The sequence below is a fragment of the Pezoporus flaviventris genome, unplaced genomic scaffold (genome assembly GCF_033815535.1).
Source record: "Pezoporus flaviventris isolate CSIRO_AGI_PZ_B2104156 unplaced genomic scaffold, CSIRO_AGI_Pfla_v1 ptg000193l, whole genome shotgun sequence".
NCBI classification, from domain to species: domain Eukaryota; kingdom Metazoa; phylum Chordata; class Aves; order Psittaciformes; family Psittacidae; genus Pezoporus; species Pezoporus flaviventris.
In genome coordinates, this window is record NW_026892741.1 from 1,441,845 (window position 1) to 1,463,363 (window position 21,519).

The 21,519-nt window shown below is 38.3% G+C and overlaps 1 protein-coding gene across 6 annotated transcripts in view; it reads right to left on the reverse strand.

Annotated features, from left to right (window-relative positions):
- LOC133262194 (nipped-B-like protein) overlaps positions 1-21,519 on the reverse strand; it is a 181,673-nt gene that overhangs the window by 68,689 nt on the left and 91,465 nt on the right. For 5 of the 6 annotated variants that reach the window (XM_061441140.1, XM_061441139.1, XM_061441137.1 and 2 more), the window contains 2 exons: positions 19,137-19,769; positions 1,440-2,927 (listed from right to left, as the gene is read on the reverse strand). In XM_061441140.1, coding sequence (XP_061297124.1) covers positions 1,440-2,927; positions 19,137-19,769 — 2,121 coding nt within the window. The remainder of the gene's footprint in view (positions 1-1,439; positions 2,928-19,136; positions 19,770-21,519) is intronic. The other variant, XM_061441142.1, reaches the window with a different exon arrangement.

Sequence of the window (21,519 nt, forward strand, 5' to 3'; positions counted from 1 at the left end):
TTCCAGCAGAAAGTTTTCAGTATTCCGTATTATGAACATAAATGTTTTATTTGTAATCTGTAGACTAAACTGACAGCAATTTTACATCCAAGTCTAGCTACCTATTACTGTTAAGAAATTGAAATTTTTCCTATTCTAAACCTCAAAAAGGAAGAGGGGAAATGTTCATATTTCCAGGATAAAGAGAAAATATTTATCAAGGAGGCTAATATTTTTACAAATAAGTAATACTCATTCTGAATTAAGTCTTTAAAAGTCTAAGGTTAGTAGAGAAAAAAACACAGCGTGCTAAATTCATTATAGATATCAACTCTGTACACATGCACATGAAGTTATACATTCACAAAGAAGTTTTCTACATAATTTCTTATCAGATCAACTTTTTATGGAAACAGTTTAATTTCAAATTCATAAGCAGTGACATACCTGAAACAGCATTCATAAATAAGCCTGTATACAGCTGAAATCCTCTCCCCTGCCACTTTGTCTATTTTTTATACAACAGCTCTATAAAAATAACTACATAGGAAATGTAAATGTTTTAAATTAATAACATTAAATAAGAAAGGAACACTGACCAGTTAATGACATAGATTTCACAATGTGAAATGATCTGCTTCAGTCTGAAACCAAAGCCAAAATTACAGCACCAAGAAGAAAAGCAATCTTATTTTTAAAAGTGTCAAATTTGCAGAAGAGACAATCAATCAAATATCAAACCTACAAACTATTCTGAATAATTTCCTATTCATATTTCTAATTTGAAAATGCTGGCCCACTGTTTACCAGTTTCTTTCCTCTTTCCTCATACACTTGACCATAGAGACAACAATACCTGAATTCTCCTAAAGAGAGAACCTTTTTATAAGCTTATTGTCACAGGGACTAAAATGTGGAGGCTTCCCAACAGAGTTTTATTTATAGTATAAGAGAGGCAGATGGGACTTTGTAACTGCATTCTTATTGCATCATGTCAAAACATCCCTTGGAAAAATCACATTTAATTTTCAATTAAAAATATAAAAGAATCTTAGGGCTTGTATACATAGTATACAACACTCCAACTACACTGATTTAGTTACAGTAGTAACAGTCCCTTATATAGACACACTGAAACCAGTTTAAACCATTCATATAGCTGTTATGTTTAAACAGATAAATTACCAGATCAAACTAATGTAGCTGAAGTACAGCTTAATATTTAATTGCTCCCACATTAGGTACTTGCATTGCAAAAACAAATTATTTCAGTTACACTGTAGCAAGATTTCCAATAATGATAATCCCATAGGCAAGTTTCACTCTGTTCCCCAAAATCACCATATAAGCACACATATAAACTATCAAATGTTTGTGTTTAATTTCTAACCACAGGAGTAGCAAATCTAAAAGAACAGGAGTGTACAAGATATAATGCAATAAAAAAAATAAAATCTTACCTTTATTAGATTTGGATGACTTGTTCTTGTTAGGTTTAAAACAAGAGCCCCTTGATTTATCTTCTCTATCCTTAATAAATTTCTGCACATCATCCAATGATAGCTTTTGAAGGACAACTACAGGCTTAGCTCCTTTATTTAGATCTTCAACTAGCAGAGTCTTCTCTATTTTGTCCTTCTGTTCACCTTTAAACTCAGTTTTCCTTGACTCCTGAGTAACATTGCCATCTTTATCACGCTTGATTTTTGGAATGACAAAATGTTTCAATGCACCAGATCTTGCCCCCAACAAATAACTGGGAAACTCTGCTTTACTGTCATGTGCTTTATTAGTATCTACTTTACTCTTATTACCATCTGTCCTTCGTTCATCCTTGCTGTTGGGTGATTTAAAGCCAGGTTTATCAGGTCTTGATTTACTAGAATCTCCTTTACCTTCCTGTTTAATGCGAGGGCTGTCAGGTCTTGATTTGTGGTCCCCAGAAGAAAACCTTTCCCTTGATTCACCAGACTCATGTCTATGTTTCCTTTCAAATTTCTCAATTTTTGAACCATCAGATTTAATACCATGCTTAGAATCACGTTCATTTTTGTTTGAGGATCTCAAATATTCAGGCCTTCTAATCTTGGATGGATCTCCTCTGTATCTCTCTGACTCCTGCCTGTCCTCAGATCTTTGTTTAAGGGTATCATGGTCATGCCTCAGTGTATCAGAAACTGAACGTCCATCAGGCCTCTGTCTTGTTGGATCAGATCTACTTTCAGATTTTATCCTTGAAGGATCAGATTTCACATCTAGTTTATGCCTAGCTATTTCAATTTTCTTATCTGACAGTGATTTACTTGAGTCCCTCCTGTTATCATGTCTATGTTTAGGCATTTCGGGCCTGCCTTCACTCTTCTGTTTCAGTATTTCAGGCCTCTGCCTTATTTCCTGCTTGCCACTATTTTGTTTTCCCTCATTTTGTTTCATCTCCATTTGCCTGCTCTCATTTTGTTTTGATTCTGTCTGTCTATTTTCATTGTGTTTCACTTCCATTTGTCTGCTTTCACATTTAGCTTCTACCTGTTTCTCATTATGTTTACTTTCCAGCTGCCTGCTCACATTTTGCTGAAATTCCATTTGTCTGTTTTCATTTTGCTGGATATCCATCTTTTGACCCTCAAAGTCCAATGTTTTCCTAAAAATCTCAGGATTGTTTTCAGGATTAAATCTAAGAACTCCAACAGTGTCTTCTTGTGGAACACACACAAATCCATCATTACACTGCTTAATTTCTTCAGGTTTTTTGATGGTGTTCAAATCCTGAGTTACTGTTGCTTGAGAGTCTACTCTTCCTGCTTGCTGAAGATCAATACTAACCATCAACGCTGGCCTCGCCCCATTTCCTGCAGAACCTGTCTCCTGAGAAGCTGCTCTATTTCCTCCAGTAGCACCTCCAGCCTCCTGTGGTTTGTTTTCTTGTTTTCGCTTCTTCAGAGGCTTATCTACAAATTAGAAGAGAAAAATCACACATGCTATATATAGAAACAGTTAAATGTCCAAGCAAAAACATCCATTCCCTTCTACCCCCACCAATTAATCCTCCTCAGCATGTATGTGCACACACAACAAAACCCACTGAATTTAAAAGAAAGAATAGAACTTTTCTAATACTTTTAAATGTGTTCATACTATCATTTGTTGTCAGTCTACCACATGTGCCAATTAATCATTAAAAAAACACCCTCAAAGCATAAGAAATCCAAGTCCACAAATCAATTTACACATGAAGCAGGTTTTGAGGAATACTACTATAAAAGATTCTCTTTTGCAGATTCAGCCTGCTTCATTATACATGAACTAACCTAGGATCTGCAATGATTAAGATGGAAGTTCTCCCTATTTGATTCAGTGCATCAGCTGGACTTCACACATATTGTAGCCAGGGAACACGTGAACAATGAACAAAAATTATTTAAATAACTTCAACACCCCATGCTTCTCTTTGAAACAAGGAGTAAATAAAGAGTTGGAGTCTATACCATAACACACATGTGTTAGGTGAGGGGCCCCTACACACATAAAAGCTAGAGTATTTTCCCTTTGCAACCATAATGCTTTTCATGGATGAAATAAAAAGTTCGGTGATAATTTTATGTAGTGTCAAAAGCTTGACTCTGCAGTAATCCTTTCAGTTTACATTTAAAAAAAAATCATTAAGAGTAGAATACAGAAAAAAAAGTAAACCAACCACACACCCTGTAATTTGGTAGACTTCATAGAAATGAGAAGCACATGGAAATATCAAAAGAACTATGTTCTATTAGTTTAAAATACAACCTATTTACATTACCAACATGGTACTCTAAAATTAATTTCTGCCACGAAACTCAAAAGCCCTGCCTGCACTAATGCTTATATTCTCATGTCTCAAATATCATTCCATAATTTATCAAAAAAAATCCACAATTATTTTCTCTGTAATCAGGGAATATTTTTTTTAAGTCTAAGTAATGATCAAACACAGGTTGGAAATTCTGTTGTAGATCTACTGTCAAAACATCTAGACCACAAATGCAATTTAAGAAAAATAACTTATTTTGTAACTATATTTGTGGTGCCCTATCACCAGATGCAATGAGCCAGCTCTGTTTTGGGGAGCAGGGGAAGGGAGAAGGAAGAGGGAATTAAACTCTAACCAAAAAAAACCCCAACCTCTCAAGCTATAAACTGGAAATATAACATTTTACTTTTAATTTCTTTTATACTTGTAGAAGATTCTTATTCAGAAGAATTAAAACTCTGAAAGATCATCTCAAAAATGAACATTACAGCACACTAACAAGTAGCAACATGATCAATTTCAGTGATATGAACAGGTTTGTGGGGGATTTTCCCCCATCCTTTTCATTCTCAGGTCTATTTTTATATCCCTCCCTAAAACTCTAAAATTATGTACATTTAATGGTTGGGAGACAGTAAGGACAGATACAATAAACTCCATGCAGAAACTGATCACCTGCAAGTAAGGAACTTTTCAAAGTTCAACAAAAAACTGTAGGAATGCCTGCCAGCTTTATGGTAGACATGTTGATCAAAATAAATTTGCTAAATTGAAGGTGCAGCTTTTTTGCTTTTTCTTTACAACTGTTGGATTGATATGAAAGCTTATATAAACTTCCCTACACTACTTATTAAAATAAATGTATTTTTTGAAACCTTCATGCAGTGATAAAAATTCTTTTTCTCCCTGTGATGAAGAGATGTTTGACCTCACTGAGCTTCATGGCAGGTCATAGGAATGGCCATGAAGTAGAAGCTGCCAGATGGATAGATTTCAAATTTGATTTTTTTTTTTAACATATACATTAATATATGCAGATATACATAGATATCACTACCTTATTTCTCAATTAAAACTCTTTAAATTTTGAAACACAAATTGAGAAGCCTGTATTCTTAGGAAAAAGTCAGTCAGCTTTTTCATCTGAATCCAGAAATCTCAACCACACCAAAAAAGTACCGTAAAGCTCTGATGGTGGATCTAACAGTAGCCTTTAAGACATGACTGATACCAGTTATCTGCCATGTTCCTTTAACTGAGATTATCACCTGTAGCAGAAGGGAACACACATTCACATTTCCACAAGTGTGTTTCACTGTCCTGTGCATCATCTGAAGGCACTAGTGCTAGGTTTGCATTAACCTACTAGACTGAATATGTCAGCCAAGAGCCAAGCAAATGTTTCCTTCTGCTACCCCTACTACAGGAGCAAGGCAGATGGCCAGGAGCTGTGATGCCTTAAACTGCTGTAGCTGGATCAACCAAAACTCACCTTTCAGAACCCTCATGCTGAGGGCTCCAAGATAAAACAACCAAAACAATTCAGGTAGGACCAATTTTCTCTCTTGAACTTCTATAACTGACCAGGCTCAAAATGCTGCCCTTCATCATCATCCAAAACATGAAATTGTAAGTTCAGAATGCATAAATAATTGATTACATCATGACATGGCATATTCCCTCTAAATACAGAGCTCTCTTGATGCACCTTCTTCATTTCTCTTGACAAGTGGGTGCTGATCTTTTAGTAAGTTATAACCACAACCTGTTGACATCTGAGAAGAAAGGGATGCCTTCAAAGTTTTCTTTTCCCAAATGGTAAGGCAATTGCAGACAGTTACAGTTTTCTCACAGATTTTTCATATATTTCCAGTGCATCTTGATGGCGATCCTGAAAACTAGAATTGATCATTACATGCCTCTATAAGATTTCTGGATCTAGGTCAAAAAAGCTAACCCAAGGATATGAAAATATTAGGTTGAATGATGACATCAAAGGTAGGATGAGTACATATTACCACTATCTTCATCGAGCATAATGGAAAATTTCCACTGAATGAGCAGAAAAACTTTTTAGGTTGCCATCATAGCTGCAGAAATATGAAAGGTGAAAAACACCATCGGGCTTTGGGCTTCGAGGGCTTTTATCAAATCTTGAACTCACTTTGAACTATATGAGAATTAATAGAGTATCAGAAAAAATAAGAGTAATTAACCTCTAAACAGATGTCTTCAGTTCTTCTCTTTTACAAATTTGCATAAATCTGCCTTGTTAAGGCATGAGTAACAAGACCCCTTAGGGTCTTAACGAACAGATGATCTTAGCAACTTTTACAATATTCATTTAAATATACTTCATAACCTTCAAGGCATCAGTATCAAAACTTCATCCACTTTATTCCATAAATAGTATTTTTTTTTTTATTATCATGATCCAGGACTTTGCAAAAATATTACACTAATGTTTTTCTTTCAAGTCCTGCAGACCTAGGTTCAAAGCTTGCCACAAGTTCTGAACAGGTAGGCCCATAAGCTTTTGAGACCAATAAAGTGTGATCAGGATACTTTTCCTTCACTCTTTGTAACAGTTTTCTTAATAAAAGGAAGATGTAGTAAGCCACAGAAGAGCTTCCTGACTATATTGACTATATTAGAGAACAGGTATCCAAGTTTGTTTTTCTCAGATTCTTTCATTTTTAGAAACACTATTCACTCCTTCCCCCCCCCCCCCCCCCATAACATCCAAAATGTACCTACATTTCCTTGAACAAATTTATAACAGTTTGGAGTACAGTCTGATCCCAGTTATTCTCCTATGTATGCAATCTTTTGGCTGGGCCAATCTCTATGGATGTTCTCTTTACATTGCAACATGCTCACCAAAAGGCAGTGTCTTGGTACTTAAAACAATATCATAAGCTACCTTATTCTAAAAACTAGGAAAGATGTTCTGTAAAATTAAATGTGTCACTATAGTGCAAGAAACAAAATATTAAAAGAACCACAAGTTCAAAATGGAAAAAAAGGTTAGCTGGATTTCCAAGCAGTTGTGTCTCACCTGTCCTGTTATGAACAGTATTACTGGAGACTGGTTGTGGCCTTCATCTTTGGAAATATTTGTGTGTCAAAACAATGAGTACCTTCAGATTTAGAAATCAATTACTGCAGAACCTTTGTGCAAAACCACATTGCACTGGAATTACCACAGATATCTTCAAATATATTTCTGCTGAAACTGCAAGCCAATTGTGATTTGAAGAACATCCATCCTGAAAACAGATATACTTGGAAGCTGAGCATCCAGCAGCTGGACAAGGGGAGTTGTATTAAAGAAGTATCTCCATTCTTCCATTTAATCTGAAATCTTTCCAAAGCAGCAACCAGAACACCACTAGTGCTGGAGTCTCCAATACTACTGCTTTCTTGCAAAGCCGATGACTGTCTTAGATCCCAGATTAAACAGATTAAACTCTTTCAACAAATGACTATTAACAGGATGATAGCTTAAAACTTCTAGAACTGATTGTCCTAGCAAATGGAAATGGGACTTTTGTAAATACCTGTAGAAAGTCAACAAGTCTAAATAATAAACATGGGCATAGTTGCTGAGCTTTGTTTTAGAAGAATCGTAAGACTCCACTCTATTAATACTGTTTGGTAGACTTTAAAATCCAGAGATTTCTGAATGATCTTGAATACACAACAGAAAAATTACCACTTCCCCATTTACACCTCCTAAGGGTTTCAGTTGGAGACTTCATATCCAAGATGGATAAACGTGAATGTACTCCTCTTCAGAACTGCAAAAAAGACTGATACTCTAACGCTGAATTCTAGATGAACCATTTTGATAACTCCAGTACAAACTTTCTTTTTTTACACACAACAATTAAGAGTTTATATTTTAAAGTTCTAACACTCTTCAGAGATTACTGGGATATGCCTCCACTCATTTGAAATACCACTTATTTACATTATTTAAATCAGCAATGAATAAGTTGATGTCAAATATACCAGTCCTAAGTAGTTATTACTTATTGTCAAACCTTCAGTTTTTGAACATCAGAGACAAGTCAGCCAGAGGCCAATTACAAGCTTATCTATGTTTACTGACAACTGTTTTTATTTCATAGGTTTTTTTCACAGATCTCTCCAATGCTGTCCAAGCTCCCTGTCCCCCAACCGTGTTGTGTAGACTGCAAGAATCTGAACCAATAAATATAAACTGTATACAAGGAAGACTGCTGAGGTGAGTAGCTCGAGAGAAGATGCCTTCAACACCTGAGCAGGGGTAAGCTCAGCATCCAGGAGTCTCAATTCAGAGCAGCAAGAGCCACCAAGGGAGCCTCAAGTCCTCAACAGGACTTGCCCAGGAGCCAGCAGTTCAGCGGATGGGAGCAGCTGACTCACAGGGGGCAGTGCCAGGAGGAATGGCATCACCCTGACTGGTTAAATACCTGCCCCAGGGAGTGGGAGTGGTCAGGAGTGTGGTGATGTAGTTTGTGCTGGCAGGTGAGCAGGACGGTGAGAACTCGTTTATGACCAGGGCCTGGTCTGGGAGCTCTGCTATGGCTGCCCCAGCAGTGGCCAACGTAGGTACTCAGACAGAGCTGATGAGAGGGGAGGCTGCAGCGCAGAGCTCAGAGTGTAGAGAGTGCCTGCACTGGTCTTCTGAGGTGAGGGTGCACAATGGGCAGGGCTGCACCCAGTGCTCCCTGGTGGAGATCCTCCTGCAGCAGGTGGCTGAGCTGTGGGACACTGTCAATAGGCTAAAAGATGTCAGGCTGAGAGGAAGCTGGACTGCTTGCTCCAGGTCTAAACTGTGCAGGGGCCTCAAGCGTCCATCGTAGCTCATGGAGGAAAGAAGGAGGCTGTTAACCCAGGAAGCTGGGAACTAGTAACCAAAAAACACAACAAAACAAGGAGGAAGAGGTCATAGTATCATAGTATGGTTAGGGTTGGAAAGGACCTTTAGATCATCTAGTTCCAACCCTCCTGCCATGGGCAGGGACACCTCACGCTAAATCATATCACCCAAGGCCTCGTCCAACCTGGCCTTGAACACTGCCAGGGATGGAGCATTCACAACCTCCCTGGGCAACCTATTCCAGTGCCTCACCACCCTAACAGGAAAGAATTTCCTCCTTATATCCAATCTAAACTTCCTCCTAAATCTGATATCCCCACCCAGAACCCCTTTGCAGTTCTGCAGGGGGGTAACGAGGAAACATGAACAACCAGCTGATCATCAGTAAAGATCACTACTGGTGTGATGGGTCATAGTAACAGGGGACTCTACTTTGAAAGACAGAGACACCCATCCGTCGGCCTGACCCAGTCTCAAGGGAGGTGTGTTGCCTACCAGGGGCTCGGATCAAGGGATGCTGCAGACAGGCTGCCTGGTCTAGTAAGTCCCACTGACTATTACCCACTTCCAGTCATCCATGTGGGTGCTAGTGATATAGACAGCAGTAGCCCGGAGAACATAAAAGACTACAGAACCCTGGGAGAGGTGGTTAGGGGCTCTGGAGCTCAGATAGTCTTTTCATCAATTCTCCAGGATAAAGGGGAGGACCTTAAAAAGGCTAGGCAGATTTGGCAGGTTAATAAATGGTTAAAAGGGTGGTGTCATAGTCAGGGGTTTGGGTATCTAGAACATAGGACTCAATTTGGGAAGTCAGGTCTACTGGAGACTGGTGGAGCTGGTCTGACAATGAAGGGGAAGAGCGGTTTTGGTAGGAGGCTTGCCAGACTGGTCAAGGAGGCTTTAAACTAGATGTGTTGGGGGAGGGGAGCATCATTCCATCCCAGCACTCCCAGTCAGCTGCCAGCACCTACAATAAATGCTCGGAGCAATGTAGAGATATTCCAGCCGCTCCGGCCAATGAGATGGGTTCATTTGGAGCTCAGCTCAGATGCCTCTATACAAACGCCTGTAGTATGGGGAACAAACAAATGGAATTAGAGATGTGTGCATGTCTATGGGGTTATGATATAATAGGCATCACAGAAACATGGTGGGATGGCTCCTATGACTGGAGTGTTGGAATGGAAGGTTACAGGCTCTTTAGAAAAGAGAGGCCCGGCAGATGGGGAGGGGGAGTTGCTATTTATGTTAGGGATAGGCTGGAGAGTATGGAACTCTGTCTGGGGACAGGTAAGCAGTCAACACAATGTTTGTGGGTCAGGGTTAAAGGGAGAACAGTGATGGGAGACATTACTGTGGGAATATGTTACAGACCGCCTGATCAAGAGGACTCTGTGGATTAACTGCTCTGTAGACAAATAGGAACAGCCTCATGCTCGCAGTCCCTTGTCCTTATGGTCCTCATGTCCTTCAACCAACCTGATATCTGTTGGAGGGACAGTCCAGCCTGGCACAAGCAATCCAGGAGGTTTCTCGATTGTGTGGAAGACAACTTCCTTCTTCAGGAAACCTGCTTAGTAAGGTTCTATGGTATATAGCCCTAGAGAGCAGGGGGGCACAGGATTGTTGGTTGATATTCAGGGATCACATGCTACAAGCTCAGGAGTGTTGCATCCCAACTGGAAGGAAATGCGGCAGGAGAGCCAGGAGACCTCCTTGGATGGATAAGGAGCTCCTGAGGAAACTTAGAGGGAAAAAAGAGTCTTATAAATGGTGGAAGCAAGGACAGGCTGCCTGGGAAGAATACAGGGATGTTGTCCGGGAAGCTAGGGAACTGGTTAGGAAAGCTAAGGCCCAGTTAGAATTAAACTTGGCTAGGGATGTGAAAGATAACAGGAATGGATTCTATAGGTACATTGCGAATAAAAAACAGACTAGAGACAACAGGGGCCCTCTCTGGAAGCTATCATGAGAACTGGTGACCCTGGATTTGGAGAAGGCTGAGGTTCTTAATGACTTCTTTCCCTCAGTCTTCACTGGCAAATGCTTTGACCACACCACCCAAGTCTCGGAAGGCAGACACGGGGACTGTGAGAATGAAGACCTTAGGAACACAACAAGGTGGTTGGTGACAGCCAGCATGGCTACACTAAGGGGAAATCCTGCCTGACCAATTTGGTCGCCTTCTAGGATGGGGCTACAGAACTGATGGACAGGGGTAGAGCAGTTGATCCATTACATGTGATGGAGCCTTGCTTTCCTGGAGATAACTGAACACCTGCCTGTGATGGGAAGTGGTGAGTGAATTCCTCATGTTGCTTTGCTTGTGTGTGTGGCTTCTGCTTTATCTATTAAAATGTCTTTTTCTCAACCCATGAGTTTTCTCACTTTTATCCTTCCAATTTCCTCTCCAATCCCACTAGGGGGGAGTGACTGAGCAACTGTGTGGGGCTTAAGTTGCTGGCTGGAATTTCATCACAACAGTCCTTTCTGTTGTCCAACATGGGGCTCAAAAGGTTCAAGATAATGACAGGTTTGATTGGAATGTGACAATTGAATTTACAGCTGTTATTGCTGTTTAACTGTTAATTGACAGGCTCCTGTGATTGCCATAGGGCTTGCTTGCCTTATTGTAAATCAGAGTCTAGTGCTCATTAATGGCTGCTTTTTGTTTTTGCTGTTTGCTGCAGTGCTTATCATCTTAGACTGCTGTGCCTGGGAACATTTTGATAACAGCAGTGGCCATGTGTCTGGGCTAGCAGATGGCCAGGGAATCACTGCTGTTTCTGTGCTGTTGTACTAGACAGGCTGGAACTCCAGTGTGAACACAAGTTGAAGGGACTGTGAAACATGTTCTTGTTTCACTGTACTTTATGGTAATGACTTGTAATACAATAGACTCATTGATCATGAAACTGATCTGGCTTGCATTCCCAGTGTGGTCACCACCTCTATACTTTGGGAGGAATATAATAGAAGTGTTTAGCAATTACACATCTCTTTTCCCCTCCTCGGGTGGTCAACCTGTGAAGGAGACATCCCCCCCTTCCTCCCCTCACTCACAGATGAATTATTATTATTGGTGGTAGCAGTAGTGGGTTTGTGTTATACTTTAGTTACTGGACTGTTCTCATCTCAACCCATGGGAGTTACGTTCTTTCGATTCTCCTCCCCATCCCTGGAGGAAGGGGGGGAGTGAGCGAGTGGCTGTGTGGCTCTGGGTTGCCACCTGGGCTTAAACCATGACACCTGTGAATGAGTCCACATGGCAGAAGGACACCCTGAAGCATCTGTGGCTCATAGATAAGGCTCTGCTAGGAGCATGTACACCCCTAAGGAACTGTAGTCTGTGGGTAAGTCCAAGCCAAAGCAGGGGCAAGGGGAGGAGTTCATTTCAGTGTTAAACCCTATGGTCTGATCCAAAGAGGGTGGAGATTGTAATGGAAATACCTTTCAATTGTTGCAACCTGTGATTTGAGTTGTAAGTTATGAGAATTAGTTCAGCAGGAACCACCTGAACTAATGGAGGACAAGCCTTACAAGAAGCAATGCAAGTGCACCAGTGACCTGACCTGAGCTGGCTCTGGTGCCCAGTAACTCCGCACAACATACCACCTCTCCTGCCCTGAATGACCACCATAACAGATGGAGTCCAGAGACATGGACTAAATGAACTAAATGGACATTATGTTGACATCTGTGGACGTTTTGTCAAAGATCATAAAATAGAGTCAGTTTGGGTTGGAAGGGACCTTCAAACTCATCTAGTCCAACCCCCCCCTGCAATGAGCAGGGATATCTTCAACTAGATCAGGTTGTCCAGAACCACATCCAGCCTGGCCTTGAATGTCTCCAGGGATGGCACATCTACCACCTCTCTGGGCAACCTGTGCCAGTATTTCACCGCCCTCACTGTAAAAAATTTCTTCCTCACATCCAGCCTGAATGTCCCCTTTTTTAGCTTAAAACCATCTCCCCTCATCCTATTGCAACAGGGCCTGCTAAGAATTCTCTCCCCATCCTTCTTACAGGCCCCTTTTCCAAACTGAAAGGACGCAATAAGGTCTCCTCAAACCTTCTCCAGGCTGAGCAACCCCAACTCTCTCAGCCTTTCCTCATAGGAGAGGTGTTACATCCCTCTGATCATTTTTGTGGCCCTCCTCTGGATCCTCTTCAACAGGTCCATCTTTCCTGTACTGAGGACTCCAGAACTGGATGCAGTACTCCAGGTGGGGTCTCACCAGAGTGCAGTAGAGGGGCAGAATCACCTCCCTTGACTTGCTGGCCATGCTCCTTTGGATGCAGCCCAAGATACGATAGGCCTTCTGGGTTGCAAACACACATTGCCAGCTCATGTCCAGTCTTTCATGCACCAGTATCCCCAAGTCCTTCTCCTCTGGGGTACTCTCAATCCCTTCATCCCCCAGGCTGTATTGATACCAGGGGTTGCACTGATCCAGGTGCAGGACCCTGCACTTGGCCCCACTGATCCTCATGAGGTTCACATGGTCCCACTTCTCAAGCTTGTCCAAGTCCCTCTGGATGGCATCCCATCCCCTGGGTGTGTCAACTGCACCACTCATCTTCGTGTCATCTGCAGACTTGCTGATGATGCACACAGTCCCACTATGTCATTAATGATGATATTAAAGAGCGCTGGTCCCAATACGGACTCCTGAGTGTTTTCACTCAATATTTCATTCTTTAAGAAAATATAAAGTACTTTTTCCTAGATAGATGAAAACATTGCAACACTTCATTGGAATTTCTCTAGATAGAAGAAGAATTTCTTCCCCTTAATTTTCTTAAAACACATGTGAACACAAGACAAAAAAAACCTCTCATCTATAGGACTGGACATTGCAAACCTGCTTTTTCTTGGGAAAGCTATATGAGGTACCAGTTTCATCCATTACACCATTACAAAACATTACAAAATGCAGACCAAATGAATGTTTGTATACACAAAATACACCATACCTGATTATCTCATTGTCCTACTACATAGAGCCACAATCATTTATATTTTACACTGTCTCGTTTCATCTTCTGGTATTAGTGACTGTAATCTTCTGCAAGATTGCTATACAAATGACTACACTTACATTCGTATCTCCATTTTTAAGTAAATTAAACATCTTTTTTTTTTAAATGAATGGTAATATACTGGGTATAATTACACATTCTGTCATTTCATTCATGGTCTACATAAAACTAGATGTAAACAAACAATTTTTAATAGTGTTCTTCTGTTAGTCTCCTCTTTGGGGGATTTTCATGGGGAGACTGGTAATGGGGAGAAAGGGAGAAGAGCTGGATAAGAACTTATCTTTTAAGAGAAAAAGTTTACTTACCTATAACTGTAGTTTCAAGTTTTGCTCCAGCAGATTAACACTCTTGAGATGTGTGTGTCTGCCACTATGGGCTTGGAGTTAAATAAAAAAAGAAGGGCCCACAGCAGACATCCAAATGCCCCCTAACTGATACAATTATCGGAAATAGTTATTACAGCTTCACTTCTTCCTAATTCAAAGAACCTACAGTAAGATTCCAAAGTGGGTAAAATGTATCCTCAGAGGTAAACTATACAGTGGGGAAAAAAACACCACAGAAATTACTAGGTTTGTCTCATTTAAAAAAAAAAAAAAAGCTTCTAATGCTTTTAAGTTAAAGCAAACAAACAAACAAAAAACCACACCACCACCAAACCAAAACAAGAAAACTAAAAAAAATTGCCTAATAGTAAAACAGTTACTGATTAATGAATTCCTGACTCTTCTCGCAAACTCTAGAGAACAGTGCCTTTTACAAGTAAAAGTAGAACTCAGTCTGTTAACACAGCTGCATTATATAAGTGTCTTTAAAGTAGCCTAAAATCTACTATGTATGGAAAAGCTCAAATTAAAATTGAGCAAATCTGAACAAAATAAAAAACTAAAGCAATGTGAAAAAGAGTCTCTGAAAAAAAGATGGGTTGCTTTCTGTTTTTTCAAGTAATTTTCAAGGTTATATTTCCTTTTCCCCATTCTAAAAGACTCAATGCTCCTTTTAATATTAGTATCTTTAATATTTTTTATTTGTAGTATTTGGGGTTTTTAGGAAAGCATGACATATCTTGAGGTAGAAACCTTGAACCTGAAAATTAATTCAGTACATCTAAATCTTGACAAACAAGAACTTAATGTAATGTTCTGAGAAAGGTTTAGACTGAAAATGACTGACTAGCTTTGAACTACTTGACTACAAACAAAAATAACCCATTTGTATCTGAACAGTGGCAAAGCAGGAGTTAATGAAAAGAACTGAGGTTACCAACATGCAATTTCTCCATCAACACTCCCCACACCCCACCCCACCCCAAGGAAGAAAATATTTCTGATAAGAGCAAAAATTCCTGTGCCATAATTTTCTAAAACTCCACAGGATTTCCTGTACTTTCTCAGAGTAGTCAAATTCAGAATGTGAACTAAGCACAGCCCCAGTTAAGTGAAAAAAATAGGTTCAGAATATGGACCTCTGCTTGTTTCAAAAGCATTCAAGAGCACCAGGTAATACGGGAAATGTGACTACTGACAGTGATTAGAAGAAAGCGTGCGTGAAGCTTCATTATTTCTAATTCTTTACAAAGGTATCCTGATGTACCTAAGCAGAGGATAATTCACTTGTTCTCAACTGTTGTGGGAAAAGATAATTCCTTTCTGTATTAAACCTTCTGAATCACTTTTTTTCAACTCAAATAATCTGAGTCTTGATAAACAATAGCTTGATCTACCTGTTATATATTACACATCCTTTCAAAAGAGAAGATGTGATCTATTATTGACTGATAACTTGTATTTGATGAGGATATAGAGGCCATCATGAGGGAGGTAATGGGAAATGAAAACCTGAGGCCTGTCATGTTCCATGGACTTATTTGTTTGTTCTGAAGCTTTTAAACATAATAGATGCATTAGAATGTAACTTTTGATGCCAAGCGCCTTGATCTCCAAAATCTCCAATTATTCCTTTCATTAACAGATACAGACAAATTAATTGCAAAATTAATCAATACAGAGAGACTTCCTTGATGGAAAAAGTAGGAATAGATTGACTCTTGTCCTTCCACACAGAGGACAAGGACGAAAACAGCTTTTTCCAATTTTTTACCTCTCTATCATGATGAAAACACCATATAATACACTTAATCCAAGATCCAAATAGACCAAAGGACAGAATTATAAAAACAGAGCTCTGAAAAGAGCTCAGATATGGAGGCAAAAGTTCTTTGCTATATAAATCTCTCCTTATGCATATCTGATAAACATTAGGTCAAATCTGCCAGATTTTGCATTAGTAATTTTTGCACTAAGAATTCCTTTTTCAGAAAGCAAAAGTGTGACAATCAGGTTCCAGAAAGATATGCTGCTTTTCAAAGAAGGTGGCACTTTTGCAAAACCCTGTGTTCTACCTCTGAAATGGAGACTGCCTCCTACTTTGAGAAACTTTGTTTGGTGGAAGCTAAATATTTTAACATTTTAATTAGAATTAGGAATTACTGAAAGTACTATAATTTCCAAAGGATTCTAATCTACATGTCCCACATGTACCAAACATTCTAAAAGAACCTAAATGTTGAACAAAAAAACTCCAAAAAAGCAAAAAACCTCAGCATTGCCATAGACAAGTGCAGTAGTTGTATAAGAACATCCCCAAAAAACATTTCTGCCTCTCCTTTAGAATAAACAAGTTTCACCACACTAATGGTTCCCATTAATGGTTTCCCTCAGAAAGAACATGTCACATGTCATACCTAACAAAAGCCTTACTGTTAAAAAAAAAGCATCTGAAAACCTCTGATGAAGCATAGTACTTTGGAGATTTTATGTCTATAAAAAAAAAAACAAAAAAAAACCCAAACAAACAAAACCCAAAACAAAACAAACAAAAAACAAACAAAAAAAAACCACAACAAAAAAGGATAGAAGTGGCCACTTCTATCAGAACTTGTGAATACAATTCTACTCAAAATAATTTATGGAAGACAACAATGCATGCCTACACAGAAAGTGTAGTGTGACTGTAATATGTATTCCCAAGCCTACAAAAGCAGCAAAGGTTTTCCTAGATTTTGGCATGCGCTAGCATCTAGAGTAAGGTCTCTAGATGGATGCTTGCTATGTACAGTATCAGCTAGCACTATACATTTCTGTTCTAATTAGACTGAGTACAGGCTACAGTCATGCTATTTTCTTGACATAATGTGAACTGAAGTTACAGTGTACATACTAAAATGCATAAATGCCAGGCTTTTGCATAAATACAGTAAGCAACTTCACAAAAAATAATGACAAATTTAGGAGTTACTGGATATATTTCTAACAGACATATTCCCATAGGAATAATAGAGGAAGCTTCCACCAAACCAAATTGCTATAACTAGAACAATCCTGGAGTATATCAAATTGTAGACACAGTAGAAACTTACAAGCAACAGCAAAAGCATTACCAAAAAATAAGAATCCTATTTCTCCAAGGTAACAACTTTTCAGGAAACATGTCTCAAAACTACTAAAAATCCTTCTACTCAATACTATTCATTCATGGCTGAAAGCTCAGCAGCCAAAGTGAGAAGAGCTGCTGTCTAGCATAGGGGCAACTTATCACCAGTGAATAAATGGTGATCATTTGTCCCAATATAAGGCAGCAATTCTTGCACCTGATCCATAGCAATTGGAGGAACTCAGGAAGAACTGAGACCTGGCAGAGGATGCAGGCAGAAGGGAAGCATAAGGTTAGAATCCTTATTTGGTAAGATGGTTATTGAGCAGTAGTGAAGGGGAGAGATCACATTCCATAAAAATCACTCCTTTCCCCAAAGGAAACAAATCGGAGTCTGCCCTTGGCTATGTAACTATGGCAAACAAACTTCACAACTAATATTCAACATCTCCAGAACAAAAGAGAATGAGTGTTTTAGTCTAACTGTTTGAAGACTGCTGTGCACCATCAAAAATACATTGCATTTTTTGAGATGCTTTGCAACTAAAATATGCTGGAGAATCTACTCAAAGTGTGGGGATGTAAAAGTAGCATTTTAAGCAGGAGGAGACAAACCACAAGCTCTCCATAAATAAATTTTAAATTAGAAGAGATGTAAGCAAAGTAACAAATTCCACCACTTCATTAAATCAAAATTAAAGTCAGTAGAGATCTCTTTTGAGATGAGCACCCATTTTCCCAGTATATTCACAGTGTCTTCTAACAAAACTTGATTTAGTTACGAAATAAGAAATATCTAAAAAAGTAATCCTTTTAGTAATTGCAACAAGAATATTTACACACAAACAAAACAAACTCACTCTCTCACACACATTCCCTCCAGGCATCTTTAAGGGGGGGGTGTGTGTGCAATAAAAATGCTTGAACTTGTGCTCTCTGCTGGTTAAAGACCCAAACTGTATGTAAATTCAGTTGCCTCTGCACAAGTATGTCCAACATCAACTATTTTCACCTATGAACTTCCAAATATGTGCTGCTTTTCATTCTACAAGATTTTTCTTGGAGAATGATCTAATAAATTAGCATTATACTTTTTTTTTTCTCTTAAGTTAAACAGTGCAGAGTAAGCTTCTGAAAAATACTTATGTTAACCTATCACTATCTACTTTATAAACCATATCTCATCTTCAAAATTTACATGTGGGTTTTGTATCCACTTTCAATATTTCTGAAGAAAAAAGAAAGACTAGAAAAATAATAGGATAAAAAACAGAGAAAGAAAATCAAAGAAGATAAATTCAATGAAAATCAGTTTAGACAACCACTACAGCTACTGAAGTGAAGAACAAATACTTCAGAGGCTCATTTGGTTCTGTGCTAGCCCATATGGGTATATGTTAGTTCTCTAAAGCCTGTTATGCCTACATAATAATGAATATCCAGTTGAACAAACAATGAAGACAATATAGTAGAATATATTATGTAATCATTACAATGCCTTTAAAAAAACAGATGTGATTTGAGTCTAACACCTCCTTCATATTGGATTCAAATTGGGTTATGAATAGAAATGGTATAAAAGTGTTTTCCTGTATTTTCTTAAATTATGCAGCATAGAATTAATTAATAATTCAACTACCAAAATGTATTACAAATTTTTACTTATGGTACTGCTAGGATTTTAGAAACTATAATGTCAATTGTACTTCATTCAGTCTCATGGTTCAAAAAAATGTAGCTTATAAAGAATTTTGAAGCAGAACTTCACTTTCCAGCCATTAAGATCCCAAATAAAGAATACCAGATATTTAAAAAATAATAAAAAAAAAAAATGCATGCAAGAGAGATTACAGTTCACTGTTGGAGGGGAATGGAGATGAATGGCACAGAACCACCTACACTGAGTAAACAAAACTGAACTATGTGACAATGCCAGGAAGGTTTTTTTATATCTATGGGGATTATATGCATATATATATTTATAAAATATATATAGTGTATACACACACACAATCCTTTTACCTTTATCTTGTACTTCTTTTGAAAATCGCTCCCTTTCAATAGCTGATTCGCGTTCTATTCGCTCAATTTCAGCCAATGCATCCAACTCTACTTCATCATATGACGTTACAGTTCCTTGTTGAGAAACATGTTGCTGTGTCTGTACCACAGGAGTTTGAGGTTGGTTTGCAGCAACTGAAGCGTTCTGTTGTAAAACAGGCACTTGTTGCGCCTGAAGGAATGCTGTCTGTTCATGCTGTGGCAAACACTGAGCATCATTTAGTGGGCGGTTAATATCCTGTGGAGTAACGGGTGTTTTAGAAGTCTGTCCTGGGTACTGCACATTAAAAGGAATATCACCCTCTGACACACAGCTGTTTTCCAAACCAGAAAGCATATCATCCTGTTGGTCCATATCCGAAGATCTTACACGAGAGAGTCTTAATGTAAGCTTAGTGGAGTCCTTGGAAGGAGAACTAATAATATCATACATTGCAGCTTTTTCAGTCTGGTCTTTTTCATCCTTGCCTAACTTCATTTTCTTTTGTTTCTTTTGCTTTCTTTCTGGAGAATCTAACAATATGTCTGGGGGAACATCTCTAGGTGATGAATAAGGTTGAGGCTGAGATTGTTGGATTAAATGTTGTCTTGGTCCTAGAATAATAATTCAGAAAAACTGAACAGTTATGTTGTTTCATGTTTATATATAAACACACTAAATATAACCTACATAATTTTAATATGTATATGTACATATATCTGTGTTCACAAAAGGTCTAAGTGAGATTGGTAGGAAGTACATCATTCCTAGATCAAGATGTAATCCAGATAGTTGCAGTGTATTTCCTAGGAATTCTAGCCATTCACTGAAGGTAGAGAAGGGATCATTTCAAAGAAAATGGAACAAAAACCCAACCACCAAAAAAGAATAAATAAAAGAAGTACCTGCAGGTTCAGAGTATCAACTATAAGAAAACAGTCAATGAAAGCAAGTTTATTACAGAAAAAGGAAATCTCAAAAAGATTATTAATAAAGATTCAATGATAACGACTTAATGATCAGTATATAGGCATTAACCATTTCAGCCACACAACTTTTTTTTCTTTATTTTATTTTAAGCAAGCTCATTCCAACCTCCTCCACTCATTGCTATCTAAAAAACACTAATTGTCTCTAAACCACTTTTCTATCATTCCCTGCCTTATCTTCCCTCTTTTTTTATTTTTAAATGTAGGAATTTTTACTTGTACATTAATCCATTTCAGGCTTTGTGTATATCGAGAGAAATTTTTAAAACATTCTCCAGTTATTCACATGAAATTTTTTTGTTCCTCAAATTAAACCAGCTCCCCATAACTGTTAGCCCAGAAAAAGCTTCTAAAAAAAGAAATGCTTTTCAACCTGTCCCAATTATAATTTTAAGCTATAACTTCTGGCTTAAAAAGAAACATTGTTGTGAGAGGAAAAAAAAAAAAAAAGCCTATTGGCTGGACCAATAAGGCCAGCCTCTTCTTGTTAAATAAAGAAAACATTTATCTGATCCCATTCATCCACTGGGGAATACTGATCTTCAGAAAGCAGTGACTGAGATTATTATTAGTCATTCTGGTTTAGGTCATCATAGGTCGATACTTCTAACAACACTCAAAAACTAATTGGAATATAAGTCCCCATGTGCTTCATTCAAGATACACAGCTAAACAAGAAAGTAGCTTTATTTTGAAGCTTAATTTTCTATCATATTTTCAGAAAGATCAAGAATCATTAAGCAATGTACTAACTTGTAGATGAAAATAAGAATGGATACCTCTAGCAAAGCTTCAATTCACATGAAAGGTGTGCCTTTACTGATGACTTCTTTGCACAGACCGCTATACTTATTTTCTCTCCCTGGTATATTCTGTAAGAAGTCCTATAAACTCTGTATGTAGAGCAACATATAAAATGAGCATATATTGCCATTTTTTGACCATCAGCAACAACTCCATATTATGCCAATAAAATCCACAATGTTGGGAAGCCCTGTTTTGACTCATCCTCATTCTCAAGACATTTTCACTACTCCATTTTCCCCCTCAAATTACACACCACAGTCAATCATTAGTACTGAAGACACGGCTACACCCTAGGAAGATCTCTCACTTGCCTTCCACCAGACATGCCTATTCTTCTCATGCCCCCTCCACACACACACTTCTAATTACTGTCTCTTTTGACAATAATTTATGAGACTATCTCAGTGTAATGTATAGCAGAAACTGCTAGCTACTAATTTAAAGGCAATGACTACTACTTACTGAAAATACAAGCTGCATTTTTATTTCTACAAATATTAGAGGCAGTTCAAAATTTTCAGAGATCTTACTGACATCTTACTCTTGAATTCTCTCTTAAATGAATATT